The 21,654-nt window shown below is 36.1% G+C and overlaps 1 protein-coding gene across 6 annotated transcripts in view; it reads left to right on the forward strand.

The window, feature by feature from the left end:
• Positions 1 to 21,654, forward strand: part of lrp8 (low density lipoprotein receptor-related protein 8, apolipoprotein e receptor) — a 240,181-nt gene that overhangs the window by 171,546 nt on the left and 46,981 nt on the right. For all 6 annotated transcript variants that reach the window (XM_055212408.2, XM_055212411.2, XM_055212410.2 and 3 more), the window contains 5 exons: positions 1,753 to 2,136; positions 7,601 to 7,726; positions 8,118 to 8,240; positions 12,756 to 12,875; positions 14,618 to 14,743. In XM_055212408.2, coding sequence (XP_055068383.2) covers positions 1,753 to 2,136; positions 7,601 to 7,726; positions 8,118 to 8,240; positions 12,756 to 12,875; positions 14,618 to 14,743 — 879 coding nt within the window. The remainder of the gene's footprint in view (positions 1 to 1,752; positions 2,137 to 7,600; positions 7,727 to 8,117; positions 8,241 to 12,755; positions 12,876 to 14,617; positions 14,744 to 21,654) is intronic.

The following is a 21,654-nucleotide window of genomic DNA, read 5'->3' on the forward strand; positions in this document are numbered from 1 at the left end:
CAGATAACATCTTCATGCAGTTGATGATGAATTTCCAACCCTATGTTAAATCTGTCAGAAGATGACAAGCCTATTTTCCATTCTGATATGTTTTTCCAGTTTTATCCTTGGTCATTCGATAGTGCCTGACGACAGGGACATTGTTGATTCCTAATAGCTCTTGTCTATTTGTTTATATTAGCCAATTAGATACATGTTGGCTAATCAGCTTTACAAAAAATACAATTTGCCACATAGGCCATTATTGTAATTGGTGTCAAAAGCAGTAAGCGTGGGTGGCGAAAATATGAAACACAAATCAAATAAAGTGCAATGAACAACAACAGTGACCTTTTCTGTGAATGACACAAGTAGCATTGATTTCAAGTTCGGCAATACAGTTTTGCAAATGCCACCGTTTTGACTGTCAAAATGTTTAATGACGCCCGGGTGCTCTTTGCAGATAGTTTGCGTATTGATGCAAGGGTCACAAATGTTCACGATCGATTTCTCTCACTTATAATCTGCTCAAAAAGTGCTTGAACCCGGTCGTGTACACATAAGCCATTGCAAATCCTTTTACAAATCTAGCTCCCGTGAACGTACTGCTCATTCGCTGTGTAGCTGTTCAGGGTGGTTATTCCGGTAGGGTGGGTGACCCCATTAAAGAGCGGACAGGCGCTTACTACAGTACAGTTAAGCCCATTTAGTGTCTGCCACCAATGTGAGGCTGAAGCGTGACCCTCGGGTCACCCGCAGCATGGTTGAATCATTGAAGCCACAGAGCCTAAATTATTACAGAATAGCCCAGAGCTTGTTCTAATATTGCTATAACCTTCAATGATTGCTTTTGTAAAATAATGTTAACTCATTGGTTTAGTGATTTGGCAGTGGAAATAATATTTTCATTATTCTTTATTATTTTTAGATCAGGTATCATCAGTCTTTTTGATGCCACAGAGCCCTTGGTGGATATTAAGTGTAACAATGTAGAAAATAAGATCTGTATTTACAGATTTTGTTATACAGTGAGGAAAATAAGTATTTAAACACCCTGCAAGTTCTCCCATTTAGAAATCATGGGGGGGTCTGAATTTGTCATCCTAGGTGCATGTTCACTGTGAGAAACATATTCTTAAAAAAATCCAGAAATCACAATGTTTGATTTTTTAACTATTTATTTGTATGATACAGCTGCAAAGAAGTATTTGAACGCCTGCCTATCAGCTATTACTACACTATTAGCGTGAATGCCAAAGCAGGAAGCGCGCTGTACGTTCGAGGCGATCTCTTCCACTGGTGGCTGTTGGCTATGGATGTTGGTCTCTGTGCGCCACCTATCGAGCGGGAGCGTGAAGCGCACTTCCTGCTTGGCAAAAGCTCTGCATTAACGCTGTAAAATATTTATATATATATATATATATATATATATATATATATATATATATATATATATATATATATATATATATATATTCGAATCTCAAAACTGAAAATCGAATGTCAACCCACGGAACGAATATTCGAATATTCTGGTCCAGCCCTATTGTTTATATTGGGGTTTGTACTTTTTGCATATCGTTAACATGTACTAACACACACTTCCACATCAAAGGAAATAAAAAATCGTGAATCGAACAATAGGTGCCCTTTAAAATATTGTCAGATTCCTTAAGGTCACAGATATCCTGTTTAATACCCATCATGTAAGGGCTAAATGTCAGTTTTGCTGTAAGACTCCGTTTTAATAAACTCCTATCTTCTTTTCTTCAGACGCAAAGGCCTGCCCTGCGAAAGAGTTTAAGTGTCGTAACCATATGTGCGTGGCTCCCACATTTGTCTGTGATGGAGATGACGACTGTGGTGATGGAAGCGACGAGGAGAGTTGCACGCCGTCCACCAGCAGCACCTGCGGCCCACTCGAATTCCGCTGCAACGACTCTGAGTGTATCCCAGCACTGTGGAGCTGCGATGGAGATCCCGACTGCCGAGATAAATCTGACGAATCTATGGAGCGTTGTAGCCGCAGGACAGAACCACAAAAGCCACGTTGCCCTGCAGGGGAATTCCAGTGCAGGAGCGGAGAATGCATTCACTTTAACTGGAAATGTGACGGAGACGCAGACTGCAAGGACAAGTCGGATGAGGCCAACTGTCGTAAGTATACAAGCTAACTAAACAGTAGGGATGCTACGATCAGGATTTTTGCAGCCGATTTCTAGTACAGTTTTCTTGTCATTGTGAACGGCTGATGCCAATGCCCGATACTGATTCTTTAAGCTGATGCATAAGGTCTTTGATGACTAAAACTGTAAAACTGCAACGGATTGACCCACGGTTCGGCTCGCATGTGATTCGCGGATTAATGCGCAATTTTAAATAGGGAATGTTTATCATTTAAACGTGTTTCAAAGGTTTTCAAATGTTAACATTCAAGTAATTTTTGCACTAAAGTCAGCAGTTTACTTTACGCACAAACGCACGTGCGGTTGAGTGTGTCTGGTCCAGCTCCAGTCAGACATGTTCATCCTTCAAAGTTTAGCAGATTCAGAACTCTTGATGTGTAAACTTTAGAGAGTTGCGTCACTGTATCTCATAGTGTATTAAAATACATTTGGCTAATAAAGCAATGAAAAACAACGTTAGTAATTTACCCTCTGTATGTGTGTCTGCGAGCGTGTGTGCGTAAGGGCACTAAATACCGCACACGGAGAGACGCGTTTCAAAAAGCAAGTGACAAGTGGCACATACAAACAAAATGATCTCCACGGTATTTTTTTCTAATTAAAACATTTGTTTATGTGTAAAGTGTGTGTATAGATTAGAAGCAGAAGTCTGTGACAATTTGGTCTTAAAGAGACAGTAACCTCAATTAACTTACTTAAGTCTGTGTCAATAATGTTAATCAAACAACCCAAGACAAAGAGAAAATCACTTCTGAAGCTCTAAAAAATTATAATTATATTTAATTAATACAATTAATACAGTGTTATTATTTAATTAATTCGATTTCTGTAACTAATGATAATTTTAGACCTTACTTAATGTGCAACTTTGTTCTTTTTTATAAATGTTTGTAATTTTTTTTTTTTTTTTTTGGCTGATCCGAGAAATGATCCGATCCGTGCCTCAAAAACCGTAATATGATCCAAACCGTGAGTTTTGTGATCTGTCACACCCCTATTTAATTTAATTAGTGTATGGATCAAATATATTTTATAAAGTAAAACAGTTCTTCAGTCATGAGCAGAATATTTAATATTATTGACAAATGAATTGGGGTACTGTAGCTTTAAGAGGTGAGAGAGAGCAGCTGCAAGTAAAATGAAGTTTGAACTGTCAAAACTTTAAAACGCATGAAAATAACAAACTTTCGCCATGAAGATGCAATGTCCACTATGGATATATACAGATGTGGCGTTTAAAAACGCGCATCTCAGAGAGAAGTTTGGTTGGCGAATTTTTCTTTTGTCAGTGACACAAACAGTCACATATTCTTCATAAACATCCGACTTAAACGCACATCATTTGTCTTGTTTTTTATGTGCACTTAGAAGAGACTTGATGTATAACGAGTCTTATAACAAATAAATGTATTCAGTTGTGTAGGTGTTATGCATAATGTTACATAGGTCAGATTATTTATTTTGCTTAAAATACAAAAAGCTCAAAATTCTCTTAATTCCCTACCCTGCATTTAAATGAGCTCTAAATTTGAGTGCCAAATTCAACTAAATGAAGGATTGCAGCTAAAACCTAAAGCCAAAACAATGCATCACAAAACGAAAATAATAATTTTACAATTAATGAGATTTTGATTTGGTTCCAACACAACAGATTTTTGGAGTCAGTCAGTGTGAATACGGAAATGAAAGATTTCAAAGATTTGTGCTTTCACGGGGTTTGAGGAAATTAGCATGTGTTTGTTTGAGCACATATAATCCTCAACACACAAAACCTGCTGCTCAAAACTGTTTGTTTTTGTGTGCAGAGCATGTGCGCAGATGTGTGCAGTTTGTTGATGCGCGTTAATGCGTCTATTGAGAAAAAGATGCTTGGGCCACGGGTTTATTCCATGTAAATCTTCATCGATGTCCCAGTACCAGCATGTGCCAAGTGTCTTGACGGTTGCTAGGCAACATGTGTTTAGGGGTTTAAAAGAGTGCTTGCTGTGTGTGTGGGGGGGTCCTTAGGATTGTGCGACATAATCATTTGTTTTTGTTCAGCATAACGAACAAAGTAATTTATCTGAACAATAAAGACAAATTATGAATTTCATTCCGAGCAATAAATCTCCTAAAGCCTTGCATTAGGGACTTACCCCCATCGCCCGCCTTTAAAATTACGATAACCATGAAATGCCAGGAACAGCTAATTAGAAACACATGTTTAATAAATGATTCAATTGTGACCAATAATAATCACATACTAGCAATATAGTTCATTCACCAACCTGTAGGTGAAATTGTCGAAAAAAGAATTTAGATAAAGTAGTCCATTTAATATGAAATTTATCCGACAGTAAAAGTGGTGTACCATGGCTGATCTCCAGTCAGTTTTACACTTTAAATGTAAATTAGCTATTCATTTTATTTGCGTGCATTGGGAGTGATTGTGTTTTTACTTCGTCTTTGTTCATCTAATTTATAACACTAAATGGCATGTATGTGCATTCCTTTTGTGCTTTTATTTCTCAAGTTTGTGTTTTAAAGCTCACGGAGGCGAGAGCAAGCTGGTACGAGCTGAAATTGATCGCAGTGGATGTTTTCCCTCTGCGGCTTCCCTAAAGTACACCGTATGAAAGATTAAAGGGATTTAAAAAGATGAATGTGAATAATTAAAATACCTCTCGTTGCAGAACAGCACTTTTTTTTTAGTTTTTCATTCTTTTGCCATGGAGTAGGTGACTGTTTAAAGTGTTTTAACTTTTGATAAAGGTTATCAATAAACTTGATTTCCTTGAAATCTAAAAGCAAATCTAGACAAATTGTAAAAACCAACGCTAGTGTTCATTTCATATGCATTAAGTGTTTTAGATTATCATTTATTTGTTTGACAGATGCTTTCATCCAAAACTAAGGACATGCATGGTACGCCGCACAAAATCGTTTACCTAATCATTGTTTTTGTCTTAAAACAAGATAAATTTACTTGAGAAACAAAATTGCAAGATTAATTATTCATATACAAAACGTGTTAACAAATAGTTTTTCTTGGTTTAAGCATTTGTCTTACTAAATTTAGTGAAGTTTATGATTAATAGAAGGAAAAAACTATTTGCCAATTTGGTGAAAGATGTATTCAACGAAAGCAGTTAATCATAAAATGCTCAGGAAATGGCTGAAGATGCATCGCTTCTGCAAGCACTTACTGTAACTGGGCCTCAGCCAAGACCTGACATTCACTTTTTGGCTCAGTTTTGTTTTACAAATATCAAATATTCCATTTGTTTACATTGATTTAAGACTATTACATGAGTACTCGCCAAAATGCACATGATCGGGTGTCAGATTGCATACTAATACAGAATTAACATATTAAAAATGCTAAACAACAAAAAAGTCACCCGGCAAAGTGAACAGTACGAGTGAAGGCTATATAAACAAATGCCGCTTTCATCTAAATAAATTTGCTCATCAATTTAGTAGTATTTGCACCATTATGTAATGCCTAAAAAGCGTCCGAACCACCTACTTTCCTACTATATTGTAGGCGAAAAGCTGTAGGCGAGGCCGAATTTATAGTATTCGAAAAACAGTAGACAATAAAACCTGGTACACCAACTACTTTCGGCCAAATTTTGAAGTGTGCAATCGATGGACACTTTACTTATACCGTGAGCCCCTGGAAGAAGAGTCACCCGATGAAGAACAAAGAGAAGTGTCGTCATATTCATAAACGTTGGAAAGCGGTAACGCGGCTCTATTCAAATGCAAAAACATATATGGAACAGCTGTTCCTTGTGGTTAAATTGGGTTTTCTTTAACAGCATCCAAGTTAACGGCTCACCTGTTGTTATGACTAGGTGTGTGTGTGTCACGTGATGTATCAACATGGCGGATGTAGTACATCAGAATTTCATTCACACTACCCATATTCATACTTGGTGTAGGGGAAAGTTACTTTCAAAAGTAATGCATTACAATATTAAGTTCCTCCTCTAAAAGTAACTAATTGTGTTAATTAGTTACATTTCATGGAAAGTAATGCTTACTTTTACGTTACTTTTACGTTACCTTTGCATTACTTTTTCTTTCTTGGCTGAGGCTTGATCTCTTTCAGGCCTTGCAGGTGTTTTTATGATCGCAAAAATGTCAAGCTCTGGCCTGCCATCTCCGACTGTTCTCGTTAGGGATGCTCCGATCGATCGGCCGATAATGCTTGCTATGTTTCTCAATGAATTACGGCGAAATGCCGCTACATCCAAAAGCCAGGGGGCGCTCTCGTGCAGAAACTCAAAAATGCGCTGTAGACGAAGAACAATGCACACGCAGCTGTGATGACATGCAGTTCCATGAAATGGCTGAAGGATATATTTATATTGATGTTCTTCAAACCTTTTCAGGTATTTTCATGATAATAAAGAATAGGTTTAATAATTATGTTTTACGAGTGTTGCTTTTTCGAATGCATATTATAAACGACTCAAACTAACAGTGATTTTAGATTGATAAGGGCTTACTGATCAAAAGCCGTAGTACATGAAATAGCTGTGAATAAGATCGGCTGTCCGATTCAGAATAGTGATCGGCCACGAATTATTAATGGAGATCGGCATTGATCGGAGCATCCCTAGTTCTCGTTTAGGTGCACAGAGTGCGTAATTCTACGTTAATATGTTCAGTTTAATTCAGAACATTATTTTATTTTTAAATTGAATTAATTAGACTGAAAAGTAACTCACTTTACTTTTTTAAAAAAGTAACTCAAATATTAATGTGTACAATTATAAAGTAATGCGTTACTTTACTTGTTACTTCAGAAAAGTACTATTATTACGTAATGCGCGTTACACTGTTCATACTACATAGAGCGAACTGTTTTCACAGTCGATGATTATGTACTTCATCACATTTAGTAGGTGCTTCATCACATTTAGTCACAGTATGCGGTTTCGGACGCAGGGCATGTCTTAACTTGCATTGGTCAATGTGAAAAAAACATCTTGGTTTACATTTGTAACCCTCGTTCCCTGAAGAAAGGGAATGGAGACGTCCCTTCGCCATGGCTTTGCTGTACCATTACTGATGTTGGCCAGGCACTAGATGCTCGGCTTTCTCAGCGAAAATAGGTGATTTGGTATTGCACCTGCCGCTCATTTTATACTTGCGTGGTGGGGCGGCGCCAGCAGATGCAAATACCTGCATGCCAAGTTCACTGGTCTTTTAGAAGTTTCTCAAAGTTGATTGGTCCCGCGAAGCTTGTTCCCAATACATCGGTCACGAAGTGACATCTTAGTGACCGACTGAAAGGGAAGATATGTTGCGCCTGTGTTCTTTAATTTTTAACAATGTAAAGCTTTATTTTGGAATTGCGCTCACTCATTAATTTGACCTGTTTAGTAAATCTGGCCCCAATACTGTCTCAATACAGTTAGCATGTGTTTGTCTCTCTTACACAGCTCTTCTGACCTGCCGCCCAGATGAATTCCAGTGTGGCGACGGCTCCTGTATTCACGGCACTAAACAGTGCAACAAAGTGCACGACTGTCCAGATTTCAGTGATGAGGCTGGATGCATTAATAGAAGTAAGAAACTTCACACTTTTCTCTCTTTCATCTGTCTTTAAATAAATTTCGTCATTCCTCACTTATTCCAGTGTCTTTTGAAGTGAAAGGGAAAGATGAAAGGCTAGACCCAATCATCAGCTTTCATTTACCTAAAACACACACCAAATGGATGTAATTTTGTAATATACAAGGTTTTCGTGCCACACTACAAATGTTCTCTGTTTTGTTTGTTATTTGTACTTTAAATTATTTACTTTTATGCATATGGCAAATGCAGATTTTTTTATCCAGAGCGATGTACAATGCAGTCTTGTTCATGCCTTACTTCCTGCTGAGCTATAGAAAATGCTTCATGTACTTTTATTTATGTGGAAATAAATGATATGAGACTTTATTTTGTCCTTCACAGCCACAAAATGTGAAGGTCCGATGAAGTTCCTGTGTAAAAGCGGCGAGTGCATCGAAAGCAGTAAAGTGTGCAACAATATCAAGGATTGCAAGGACTGGTCCGATGAGCCAATGAAGGACTGTGGTAAGCACCTTCAGTACAATCAGTACATGGTGTTCTGCTTTTAATGGCATCAAATGAAATGGCAAACAAATAGTCATACATATTTGTTTTGGTGGGCTTTGAAGCTTACAGGTATTGCTAAGTTTAAGTGGCTTTGGGGAAAATCACAAACTGTAGCACTTGTTATGATCAAAGTGTGAGTCTTTTTCGGAAGCTCTCATGGCAGAACGTGTCTGGCAATGATATTACGCATCAGCCCAAAATAGTCCCCTGCTATTGAAACTTACAAAGGGGACTATTTTCGGCTGCTGCGTAATATCATTGCCGGGCACTGCGTAATATAATTGCGCCTCCTGCAGCCATGTTGCGGCGGCAACGTCTTTGATTGTTGCGCTAGAATGAGAGTATAGTTCCTAGTCATATCTGCCTAGAAAATCGCAACTTTTAATTTTCTGTCGGTCTTTGTACACGATGTAACTACAGAAGAGTCAAGTTTTTAGTATCGAAACTCTTTGGTTTTAGTGCGATGCTAATGGTCTAATCAGATTCAATGTATAATGCTAAGCTATGCTAAAAGTGGTACGGCCAGACCCGGAGATCAGCTGAATGGATTCCAAAACAGTTAAAATCAAATGTTTAACTCTAGGAGAGCTGGAAAATGAGCATATTTTCAAAAAAAGTGGAGTGTCCCTTTAAAGTGGCTTTTGAACGACTTGATGTGGTATTTAGGAAATGACAGCACCGTGCTATCCTATCTTTCTCTGTGATCTGTTTCTTTCTTCTTCTTCTATTGGAAATTCTTAGTTTTGTATTAATATTTAATGTAAAATACATAATCCCACAGTGGCTCTTCAGGTTGGTTTTCCATCCTCCACTCAGCAGATGAGATTAAAGCATGCACCTGATGCGCGTCGGCCCCTGCTGAGCCCAGTGCACACTGGACGGGTTCCAAGTGGGCCACCTCAGCTACGCTTGCTAAATCACTAGGACTGACGCCAAGGATTACTCTCTTTGCCATTTTCACCAGTAGTTCTGTTATGTATATGTTATGGCTAAGAGATAATAATGTTCTTCAAGTCTCAAAGAGTTTGTATTACATTAATTGAAGATGTTTTATCACTTTAGAAAGTGACTTCTTATTAAGGTGGGCAAAATTCAGAACTTCACAAGTTTAAGTTAAACTTGCCACACCGCACAGTATTGCATTTGAAATGGAATGACAGAAAGGGAAATTTACTGAAATGCTGTATTGTGCTATAATATGCAAGTGGCTAAATTATGCTGAGTAGTGATATTCATGATAGCATCTACATGAATGAATTTGCATTCAGAATCAATTCATATTAGCACATAATCCTGCTTGCTATCTATTTCCTTTTCACTCTCATTCTAAAAATTGTGCTAAATTGCACTAAAAGTGGTTCAATGGCTCGTAATCATAGGGGAACGACTTTAAGCGCTTTATGGCACCTAAGTAGAATCATAAAGTAAATGGTGCTATAGGCAGGAGTGCACATAACTTTTTACTTTGTAGACGTGAACTCGCATCATCATTTACTTTAGGGTATGTACACACTTACACACCACAGGAATGTAAAATTGTGAATCTGACCATAGGAGCTGTTTAAAATGTCCACTCAAGTGCAAGAAAACAAACTCAGTTTATTCAGCTTTGTTTTCACATTTTCATTAAACATCTGGTGGTGTCTATTCCAGTCTCTGTCAGCCCTTTCTCAGCATTAGCATTACCGTTCTTACTTTTCTCTTTGCTGTTTTTGTTCTAACAGGCTGGTTCATGTGTCTTCTGTGTTGTGCATGAGCACAAAGGCTCATTAATGTCCACTCACAAATTCTCACTTAAATCCGATCAATTACGTCTCCAATAGGTTCATCCTCTACATTTCATTTTCTTTCTGTCCGTTCTGAACAATCTAATGTCCAACCAAATGTTTTAGGACTCAAAGGGGTGGTTTCCCAGACAGGGATTAGCTTAAACCAGGACTAGGCCTTAGTTTAATTAGAAAATATAACTAGTTTTAACAAACATGGCTCACTAAAAACATTACTTGTGCACATTTTAAGCCAAAACAAAGGGCACTGGTGTATTTTAAGATATGTCAATGCAAGTTGTTTTTAGTTTAAACCGCTCTTACATTTATTTTAGTCTAGGACTAGTCTAATCCCTTTCCGGGAAACCGCCCCAATATTGGGAAGACTATATACAGTTGTAGGGCTGCATAACAATTAATCACAACTAATCGTTTGCACGATAAATGTTTTTGATTACAGTGTGCGTGCGTGCGTGCGCGTGCGTGTGACACATGCATGTATTTATTTAAGAAATATTTTTATAATGTATATTTTGTATAAATATGAAGAGTTTGATAAATACATTTTGACTTATTTGGGTAAGAACGTGACCAGGAAAACCACTTTTTTCTGTTACAAACTTTCACATAGCATCTTTAGGTCATAATTACATTAAAAATTAAAATCCATAATTTGATTTTCAAAGATTTATTATAAAAACTGATTTTTCAAAATGGTATTAATCTATTGAATCAGTATATAAATGTGCATTCATCTTTGTCATGTTATATTCATTTAGTTGACTAGTGGTATAAACTGATAAAAAAATAAACATTAATGGCATCAATCAAAACACTTACTTTGTCATATTAAGAACACTGTCATTGCTGCTTTCATCTTTGGGCCGTCGTCACTGAACTTTTTTGACAGCAATCAGCTGTAAAATGTTTCGGTCCTGCTCGATTTTCGTTGCCTTCGAGTAAAATAATGGAAAGTTTTTCATAAGATCCAAAGGGGGCCATGTGTTAGCATGACAGAAGCTTGATGCTGTCGTGTGAGAACAAGCAACAGCCGGCATTTTCCTTCACCCGAGTGCCTCTCATGTAAATTATTTGATTTTGATGGCTTACATTTCTTCCCACCACAGAAAACTACCACAGGTTTATCAATGCCATCAAAATTACTTTTGTTTGTTTGTTTGTTGGTCACGAAGTACAAAGTATATGAGGAAAACTAGGATTCTGTGTGTATTCAAAGCGCCACCCTTGTTGTTAACAATGCGTGGAATGGTGCGCTGTGATTTGTTGAGCGGATTTATTGCATACTGCTGAGAAGTAGGACTGGCGTTTGTTTCGGTTTGGAAAAAAATGAGAAAATATGACAGAATAACACGCGGATATCAGATTTTGCGTAAAATTAAGAATTTACTTTTTAATACTGACCAGATACAATGCTGATTTTGATGGTAACTATTTTTTTTAAATGGCGTTTATTGCGTTTTGGAACCAAACTCTATGTGTGTAATTATATATATATATATATATATATATATATATATATATATATATATATATATATATATATATACTGTATATATATATATATATATATATATATACTGTATATATATATATATATATACTGTATATATATATATATATATATATATATATATATATATATATATATACTGTATATATATATATATATATATATATATATATATATATATATATATATATATATATATATATATATATATATATATATATATATATATATATATATATATATATATATATATATATATATATATATATATACAAAATTATTAAACACAGTACACACACATATATGACGTAATCAAAAACATTTATTCTGCAAACTGTTAGTTGCGATTAATCATTATGCAGCCCTTTACAGTAGATTAACATAGTGTCTCATGTTAGTGTGCATAAACATTAAAGGCGGAGTCCACGATGTTTGAAAAACGCGTTGGAAAAGGAGACGGGCCGACTACCAAAACACACTTATAGCCAATCAAATCAAATCAAATGCCGGTTTGCGTATGTGTGGGGCGGGTCTATCAACAGAAGGTCCAGATTCTATTGGGGTAGGGGCGTGTTTGTTTGGGTGATTTCAAATATCAACATTGGCTTTCAAACATCGTGGACTCCGCCTTTAATAGTGATTCAGTTAACAGTACAGACTTAATACAGGAATCAACTGTTTTAATTGTAATGAATTAAGTAAATTACTGTGATATACAATTTCAGTCATACCACCTACCCATACACTGTAAAAAGTGAAAGCTGGATTAACTTAAAAAATAACTTTTATTGGTAAAATTAAATTTTATCACTTTAATAAAAAAAATTACATTTATAAAGCTTAAATTGTTTAGGTGTTACCAATTGAAGTAATTTTTCACCTTACATTTTTCATTTAAAATTGTTCACTTTTTACAGTGTAGCAATAAGAAGAGAAAGATAGGACAATTTTTTGTAGATGAAATAAAAAATGATGTCTTTAAACCTTTCAGAAGATTGCATCCGCCTCATCACTTTCTCATAAACTCTTGGCACAAACCTGATACTCCACTGAGAAAATGAGAAAGAAACAGCTCCCCTGTCAGCTGCTGTCAGGTTGCCATGGGCACTTACCACCATCCAATTACTGTGGAGCACACTGACCTTTGACATCAGCTTTGGGTTTTTTGTACCGTAGGTCTGAATGAATGTGCCAGTAACAATGGCGGCTGCTCTCACATATGTAAGGACCGGAAGATCGGCTACGAGTGCGAATGCCCCTCGGGATACAAACTACTGGACAAGAAGACTTGTGGAGGTAAAGTGTCCTTCAGACGTTGTAGACTTCTCATTACAATGAAAGTCCACATGAAATCACAATGAGAGGTTTGTTAAAGCTTTAAAGCCATCTGTATAGGGCTTATTCGCAAACACCGGAAGTCGCTAGCCGCGGCCATCTTGTTGACATAACATCTGTCTTGCCCCTAGCCGCACATAGATTTGAGTCGAGGGGAGCAGTAGCCTAATGGCTTAATCTTGTCTGTATTAAAAGAAGATGAGCTTGATTATTGTGGAACAATATCAAATAGACCCAATAGGCTTAAGTAAAGATCCGTCCTTATTGCCAGCCGTAACTTATCCGGATATTTATAACTATATCGTTCATACAGTATCCGCATTCATCATACAAGCACTGAAGCGCCGTTCACATTATAACGATAACTATATCATCGTCCACATCACCAAACAATACGTTTATGCTAATTCGCTCACGGCACTCGCGCAAATCACTTGCCTTTAATATTGCTTGTAATAAAACCTTTTGCAGTCCTCAACACGCTGCGTTTCGCGTAACTCTAAACAGTGAATCTAATAGTTTGTGTAATCTCTTACCTTTTGGCATAATAGTTAATAAAAAGCATTACGTAGTCAATTTTTACAGCAACTGGAGGTAATCTAATGTTATAGACCTCAGCAATCAGCTTCACTGTCATTTTAAGTGGCCGTGCACTTGAAGTTCAAATAGATTTTAATGCTATCAATGGTTTATCCTTAATCAGGTGGGAAAAATCGCTCAGAAAGTGATCCCAATGATGTCGTTCATTGTATCTGTATCGTTATAGTTTTGGTGTGAGCTCCGCTATTCTCTTTAATATAAAACGATTTTCAAAACTATGTGAACGGCCCTTAATTCCCTATAAATGCCAGACCTATTATTATGTTCATATAGTTATTAATACGAATTTAATAACTGTCTCAATTTATGGCAGCTTATTTGAAAGAGCAGTTTCAGCCACTGCTGCATACAGCTAACCATATGTGATCAAATGATGGGGACAGACTTTGCTGTGAGCATATCCCTAACGTTACCTGGGGTAAAATGATGGGGACAGACTTTGCTGTTGGGAGTCGCTGGTTCAACTCCTCTGTCTCCTTCCTTTCATGTTTTCTGACAGTCGGTATCGCATAAAAATTAATTCCGGGGTTCTTTTTGCTGTTGTTAGAACATCCGTGTAGTACACCACACACCATCGTGCGGTTAAAAAAAAAAATACACCGATAATACCATGCATAATACCCACGCTGCCTCGCTTGTCAATTGACAGACTGACAGTTTTATGTCAACAATATGGCCGCCGCGAACATTGATGACGTAGATCGAATAAGCCCTATAGTAAAACAAATTTCGTTTCTGTAAAAAAATATATCTCACCAAAAATATTATTGACTATATTGTTTTCTTTAAAGCATGGGAGACTTTAATAAAATATTCAATATGTACTAACCAAGTTTTTGGTTTCAAAATAACATCAACACAAGAAAGAAAAATTCATGGGGACTTTAATATAATTTCGGATGTCAATATTTTTTGGGACACCATGTTGTATGCACTTTCTTGTACAAGCACTATAGTTTGTTTACTCCTGGCATCAACGTCTTGAAATATTGAGAAACCCCCATGATGGTGTTTGAAGGCATCATTTGTCTTGTCTACAAAAGGGCTGTGTTGTCAATGTTTCTCTGCTTTGTTACTAATGCTTTTTTGATGGCCATCTCCAGACATAGACGAATGTGAAAACCCTGATGCCTGCAGTCAAATATGTATCAACCTCAAAGGCGACTACAAATGTGAATGTTACGAGGGCTATGAGATGGACCCGGTTAGCAAGACCTGCAAAGCAGTTGGTAAGACATTCCTCATCATCATTCATCATGGCATTTCAACATTGTTCGGTACCGTATGTCCCCTGCCATTGAAAGTTACTAAGGGGACTATTTTCGGCTGCTGCGTGGTATCATTGTGCCTGCTGCAGCCATGTTGGGGCAGCAAGGTCCTTGATTATTACACCATAATGAGAGTATAGTTCCTAGCCATATCGGCCTAGAATATCGCAACTTTTAATTTTCTGTCGGTTTTAGTACACGATGTAACTACAGAAGAGTCAAGTTTTAAATAGGAAAAAATATGTAAACTCTTTGGTTATTTTTAGCGCGATGCTAATGGTCTAATCAGATTCAATGGATTGTGCTAAGCTATGCTAAAAGTGGTACAGCCAGACCCGGAGATCGGCTGAATGGATTCCAAAACAGTAAAAAACAAATGTTTAACTCTAGGGGAGCTGGAAAATGAGTATATTTTCAAAAAAGTGGAGTGTCCCTTTAAGAAAAATTTTAAGACTACAATTTCAACACAATTACCAGTTGTTAAGCATACATGGATCTTCCAGTGCTGCCAAAATCCATCTCTGACTACTGCTCAAAAACAATACACATCATCACTTTACAGAGAACTACAAACTCTAACCAGTCATGATGATGAAACTGATATAATAAAACAAAACTGCACTGATTGCACAAGTGCTTATGTCTAAAAAATGAAAGGAACTTCCCATCTTCCCAAAACTCTTCCCATCATTCACTGAAGAAGAATTTGACAATTAAAGGAGAAAGGAAGGTGTTGCTTTGGCAGCATACTTGTTTGCTTTATAAATAAGATGGTGTTGGTGCGGTACGCAGTGCTTTGAATTGGAATCGTGGGGCTTTTGTGTACCTAATGAAGCTCATCTTTTAGCCAGGTTTTATTGCCCTTCATTTGCCTGACCAGCCTGCGTAAAACTTCAGTACGTTTCAAGTGCTCCCGATAGGCTGCGCGACAGCTGGAGGAACCGCTGTCATTAAGTGCAGTGTGTTAAGCTGGCCAACAAAAACCTTTCCCTGGGGCCAAACGGCACATTGAAGACTTACTGAAGTGATTTCTCACTGCAGAAAAGCATGCTGTTGTTTTTGTCAAGTCTGTATCGGTCTGTGTAGTACTTTATAGAAGTCACTATGTTTTTTGAGTAGCTGGTACTTAAATCAGCCACTAATAATTACAGTACAGGGCTCAAAATTAACTTTTTTATTTGGTTGCACTGGTGCTCCCAACTTTAAAGAGTTAAAAGCACCAGCAAAAATTTAGGCGCACCCATCCAAAAATTAAAAAGCACCACAACTACAGTGTATATGTTAATAGATTTATTTTATTAAAAATAAAACACCACCACTGGGCTTTTCACATCCTATGGCCAGCATTTAAAATTTGGTCTTCTGTTTTAATTATTATTATTTTTATTTATTTTTTGCTGCATTTTTTGCTAAAATAATACCCAAATGCTGTTTAAATAGTATAGCTGCAATAATAATTTAACAATTACAGGTAACATAATTATGATTACAATAGAAAATCTAGCAAACACGTAAAACACTGATTAATTGTGACATTACAAAAGTGACCTTGATATAAAAGGCTGATATATATTGGTTTTGATAACTGCATTACCAGGATGCTATTACTACTAAATAGGCAATGTTTGAAAAAATACAACAAAAATATACCATTAGCATTGTCGTGTTCCACATCAACATGGACCACAAGGATGTTTGTCGGATGTCCATTCACCAGCGCATGCGCACATACATACACTATCAAACACTCTTTGACAGACAGGTCGGTGTCTCCATCAATAATAAACACATTTGTCATGACACTTTTTGTGTTTTTGGCACTTTCGCCATGTTTAAGCAAGGTCTGCCACTTAAAATGTTTTGATTACGCCACCGACGCAGACGCTTCACGCACCAACGTAGCACGGCAACAAGAAATGATTGACGCTCATGTTAGCCAATCTGCGGGGTTCATTAAAAGCAAGAACTTAATGGTGAAATTTGATTGGTTATGTAACGTTGGAGAGAACACTGAACCTGGGACAGCAGCACGCAGCATCACAATCTTAAGTCCCACCACAACAAAATGGGCAGTCGCACAAATGCTCCCAAATATATTTTAAGGTCGCACAGATTAAATTTCGGTCGCATATGCGACCAAAACAGTCGCAATTTCATATAACCCCCATTAAATTCAAGTACAGCATTGACTTTTAATTTTTTTATCTTATGTTAACTTATAAAGCATTAAAAGACTTTGCACCTCAGTATTTGGGTCAATGACGTGACATTAATTATTTTGTGTCCGTATGGTTCAATTAAATTTAAAAGGGTTAAAATTTTAAAATAAATTTGCAGATTACTTACATACGTTCTCTTCTTTTGAGGACCAAGTCTAAAATTTCTGGTTTTATTTCATTTTGAAAGAATATTTGGGATATAAATGCAAAAATTTCAATGTGGTGTAACTGGTATGTGTCAATTGGTGTAACAATTTTTTTGTTGAAATATATTCATAAAATAAATGGATAAAATATAATAATGTATTTTAGTGTAATGTGATTTTTTTACATACATTTTTACATTATTTGTCAAAGATTATTTAGAAAACAAAGCATATTTTTCAGCATATGTCACTCAGGACAAATATTACAAAAACGTATTAAAATTTACATTTAAAAATAACTAAAAATGATATTTTCAAATGATTTTTTTATGATTACACTTAAATGCCATCAAGGTGGATAAAATATTTAAAATTTGTCATTCTTTGGCGCAATTGGCGGTTACACCATTTGACATTTTCGGGTCCATTCAGTATTAACTTTCATAAAAATGTTGCAAATGTAATTTTTTATTGACAAAAATCAACATAAATACACTATGTGCATTGATATAAACTTGATGCGTGCTTTTAAAACAAGTTTTTAAAAAGATTTTTGAATTTCTCATCTTGCCAAACCATTTTTGTCACTGACCCATTTAACAGATTTTTTATTCCTCGAAATTTGCACTCCTGTCAGACTTGCCGTCCCCAAAACTTGGCTCCATTCTATGGGCGATTTAGCCTTTTGCTGTTATGCCCCAAAATTATGGGACTCTCTCCCAGTTCATACTAGGGAACGGCCTGGTACCTTATGCATCAGACATGTGACCAACTGCCCATGGGCATGCTGTCTGTGAATGAGACTAGGCTTAATGTTGCTTTAAATAGTAAAAATACACTATGTACGTTTGCTCTTTTTAGTCAAAATAGATTTGAAAGCTGTCTGAGGTACCTGAGGTATGCAAAAATGACTGTTTTGTTGACTGTGCTAAGTTACAAATAAGAATTTCAACTAAGATTGAATTTTTAGTCATATTAATTCTCTTTTTAAGTTCACATTTCCAGATTTTTCTTCATACTTTCAACCCTTTTGGTATGCACGGAAAAGCTATTAAATAATTTTAATAGCTTGACGCTTTTGCCATAGGTATACCTTTCAAAATGCAAAATAAATAACTCTTTCTTTTTCCTGCGCTCCTTTTTATAGGCATATCAGGGAGAGACACATTACAGATAAGGTGCGTTTGTGTGCGGTGCGCCCAGACTTAAGTTTTCTGGGCATGAAAACCATTTTTCAGACACAATAGTAACTGCAAATATGACCTTTGGGTTCCAATATGAGATATAATGACTCGTGATATGAATATAGAGTACAGAGAGCGTTTGCTGACCCTGTTAGTAAACCAGACCAACGTGAGCAGAACAATTTCACACACGTTCAGTTTTTGTATTCTTTAAACAGCTGCCAAATCCAGACACAAAAGAGACAATGTCTTTTCATATGAGATATTGACTAGATTAGCAGTCTCCCTTGGTAGTGCATACAAGATGAACATAATAATGAACATAATCAGTTTGTATAGATTTGAGGAGACAAATGATATGAAAGACAAAATAGATTGAATTTTTGTCACTTGTGCGGTTTATTTACTTTAGATAGTAATTTGTAAGCATTTGGGTCATTCTACAGAAAAGGTGGAATTTGGGTGATGGAAATCTGCTTAAATGAACTTCTTTCAACATACTCAAAACTTCTTTAATAGCATTAATTAACTTGTCAAATCTATGAATCCGCAAAACGGGGAGCTTAATCTATTTTTGACTTTTTAATACATTTTTATAAAGAATCCATGAATCATTTATTAGTCATTGGTGTTACCTGTGATTTAAACAACATTAATGTTGATACTAAATATTTTTCTCATTACAGCTTGTGTATTTAGTTGAGTAGAGGAATGATAAAAGCAAGAAAAATAATTGATTATTAATATTTGTTTAATTCAATTCTTCATCTTTACCCAGCATTGTATGAAATTATTTGACTTTTTTTTCTTTAAAACCAACAAAAACAAAAATAGTCAACCAAAAAGGCTTTGATGCAAAGACTGAAATATCAACAATGTCTTACATCCCATATCAACAACAAAATATTACTAGAAAGTACAAGAAAATACATTCATAACAGCAAAACTTGGTATAACACCAATGACACAATGTAACACCAATGACAAAATTAGAATATAATAATAGATAATGAATGTGTTAAAACATAAAAAATGTTCCATCTTGTTTTGTTTTTATGCTTTTATGTTGGTCAGTTAAAGGAATAGTGCTGAGGAAGTACTCATTAGATAAGTAACACCAATGACGGGTAACGCCAATGACAATTTACAGAAAAAAAATATATTTTAACAAAATGGCTGCCATTAGCCATGTGCTATTTCATCAGAGATGTAACAATCAAATTTATTTAGTATAATGTATTTTTATGTAAAGATCTTAACACTCCCAGCTATAAAAAAGAGTAACACTAATGACATCCAAAAAATCTTATCTCAAAATTCTTGGATATATCATGATACTTTAGACAAATAAGGTAAGACATCTCACAAACCTTTTGCCTTCCTCCACTGTACTTCTTTCACTGACCTCTTGCCCCAAGAAAAACTTCAAAGAGCTGATGCATTGTTTCAAAATAAAGGTGCTTTGGGTAGGGTAACACCAATGACATAAATTTGGGGGACAAATATCTATTTGATATTATTCATATTAATAGTGTATTTTTTACCATTTCAGTGTTGTAGTAAATTCATACAGGGTTAAAGGTAAATGTAAATTAGATTTGTTTTATAAAAACATGGGTTTAAATATTAAGTACACAGTTCAACTTCCATGTATGATCAAAGGGAAAGGGCAATTTTCAGGACAAGACATTTAAAAAAAAGTTTTAAAAAAGGAAAAAAGAAAATTAAATAAATAAACTCTTTCATCATTTTAAGGACAGTCTATATTTATTAAATATCAATATGGGATTATTGGGTCAAATTAAATGATTAAAGGGTCTGCAAAAGCATGGGACAAGCATTTCCACCTTTTTTGTAGAAGGACCCATTTGTACTTTTTTCACAGTGCCAAGTGGCCTCTTATTATAATTTTTAAGCATACCTGTATTTTAAATCCTGTCATATTTTTATAATGACTTTTAGGTCTCATATGATTTTTATGTGGCTAGAAATTGCTCATTGTATGTACATCTCTAAAGTGATATCCTTATATAGCAAGTTTATTGGTCAAACATGGGAACTTTATAATGCACTATAGAAAGTTGTGTGTCATACGCTTCCAGCTCTGAGATAGGCCTGTCACATACTCTCATTAGAGTATGAGGTCACTCTAACCTGCTGTACTGTATGTCGCGGAGACAGCGGAAAGCAATCCTGAGCTGTGTAATTCGGCCTTAATGAAAACTCTGGAGAGTGATGTGGCAATGGAACTTATGGAAAATGACTTGTACTGGAATAACCGCAGACATCTTTCATGTCTGTCTCTTTCTCTTTCCATTGTTACTTGTCAGTCAAGGTCTCCCACATGTCATTTGATTGTCTTCCACCTGTTCTCTTCCTCACCTCACTTCCTGTCTGTGACTCCATGGATGGGAATTAATGAAACTGTCTCACGCTGTCTCCGCTCCACATGCTGGATGTCAGCCAATAGGGTGATGCCTGTCTGTTATGTGGAACAGCTTGTGGAGGAAATGTAGTGCCTGTTGGGAACGTGTTGTTTTCGGAAAGGGATTGTCACATTTATTCTGTTATGGTCGTTGTTGCAGTCAGCTGATGGATAGCAGAGGAAATTGTGAAAGTAAAGATTTTGATTGAAACCTGTTTGGAAACAATATTTCTAGAGTTCCATCTGGTGGAGATTATGCATTTACCTTTAGATTTCAATTTCACTTTTCGTGTTTGGCAAATGATTTATATATCAATATACAGGAAGTACATATTAAACAAGTGCTGTACTGACTGTAAGGCGCAATACATCTGTGCCCAGCACTTCACGTTGATGGACAATAAGAGTTTTATATACATTTGTCTTTGTGTCTGAAACCTATGCTTATGCTTTCAAGTGGTCAATTTCCCCACCATTTAATGATTGTAAATGTCTTTAATGCTTGGATGTGGGCAGTCATTTAGAGCTAATGTTGTGATCATTATTACATTCATTGTACTCGTATTCAACATTATGGGGAAAATCTTGTCATGTTCTTATGGTCATGACCATACTGTATTAAATGATATGCTAGTCCTTCAAAGAAAAGTTCACCAAAATTGAAAATTGCATTTGAATTTATTTACTGTACCTCTGTCTAATTCCAGGTGTATTGGAATTGTAGTGCTTAGGACGAATCTGTCTTACGTTACTTTTTGTTGATGTTTGAACTGTTTTCAAACAAACGGAGCGTAGCTAACTCCTCCCCCTCCCTTCCGTGCTTTCATGAACACGCCTAACTCCCACCCCCAAATCCTTCTTGTCGTTTATTGGCTGGAACACTTTGTTATGGTTTCTG

The sequence above is a fragment of the Misgurnus anguillicaudatus genome, chromosome 8, assembly GCF_027580225.2.
Source record: "Misgurnus anguillicaudatus chromosome 8, ASM2758022v2, whole genome shotgun sequence".
NCBI lineage: Eukaryota > Metazoa > Chordata > Actinopteri > Cypriniformes > Cobitidae > Misgurnus > Misgurnus anguillicaudatus.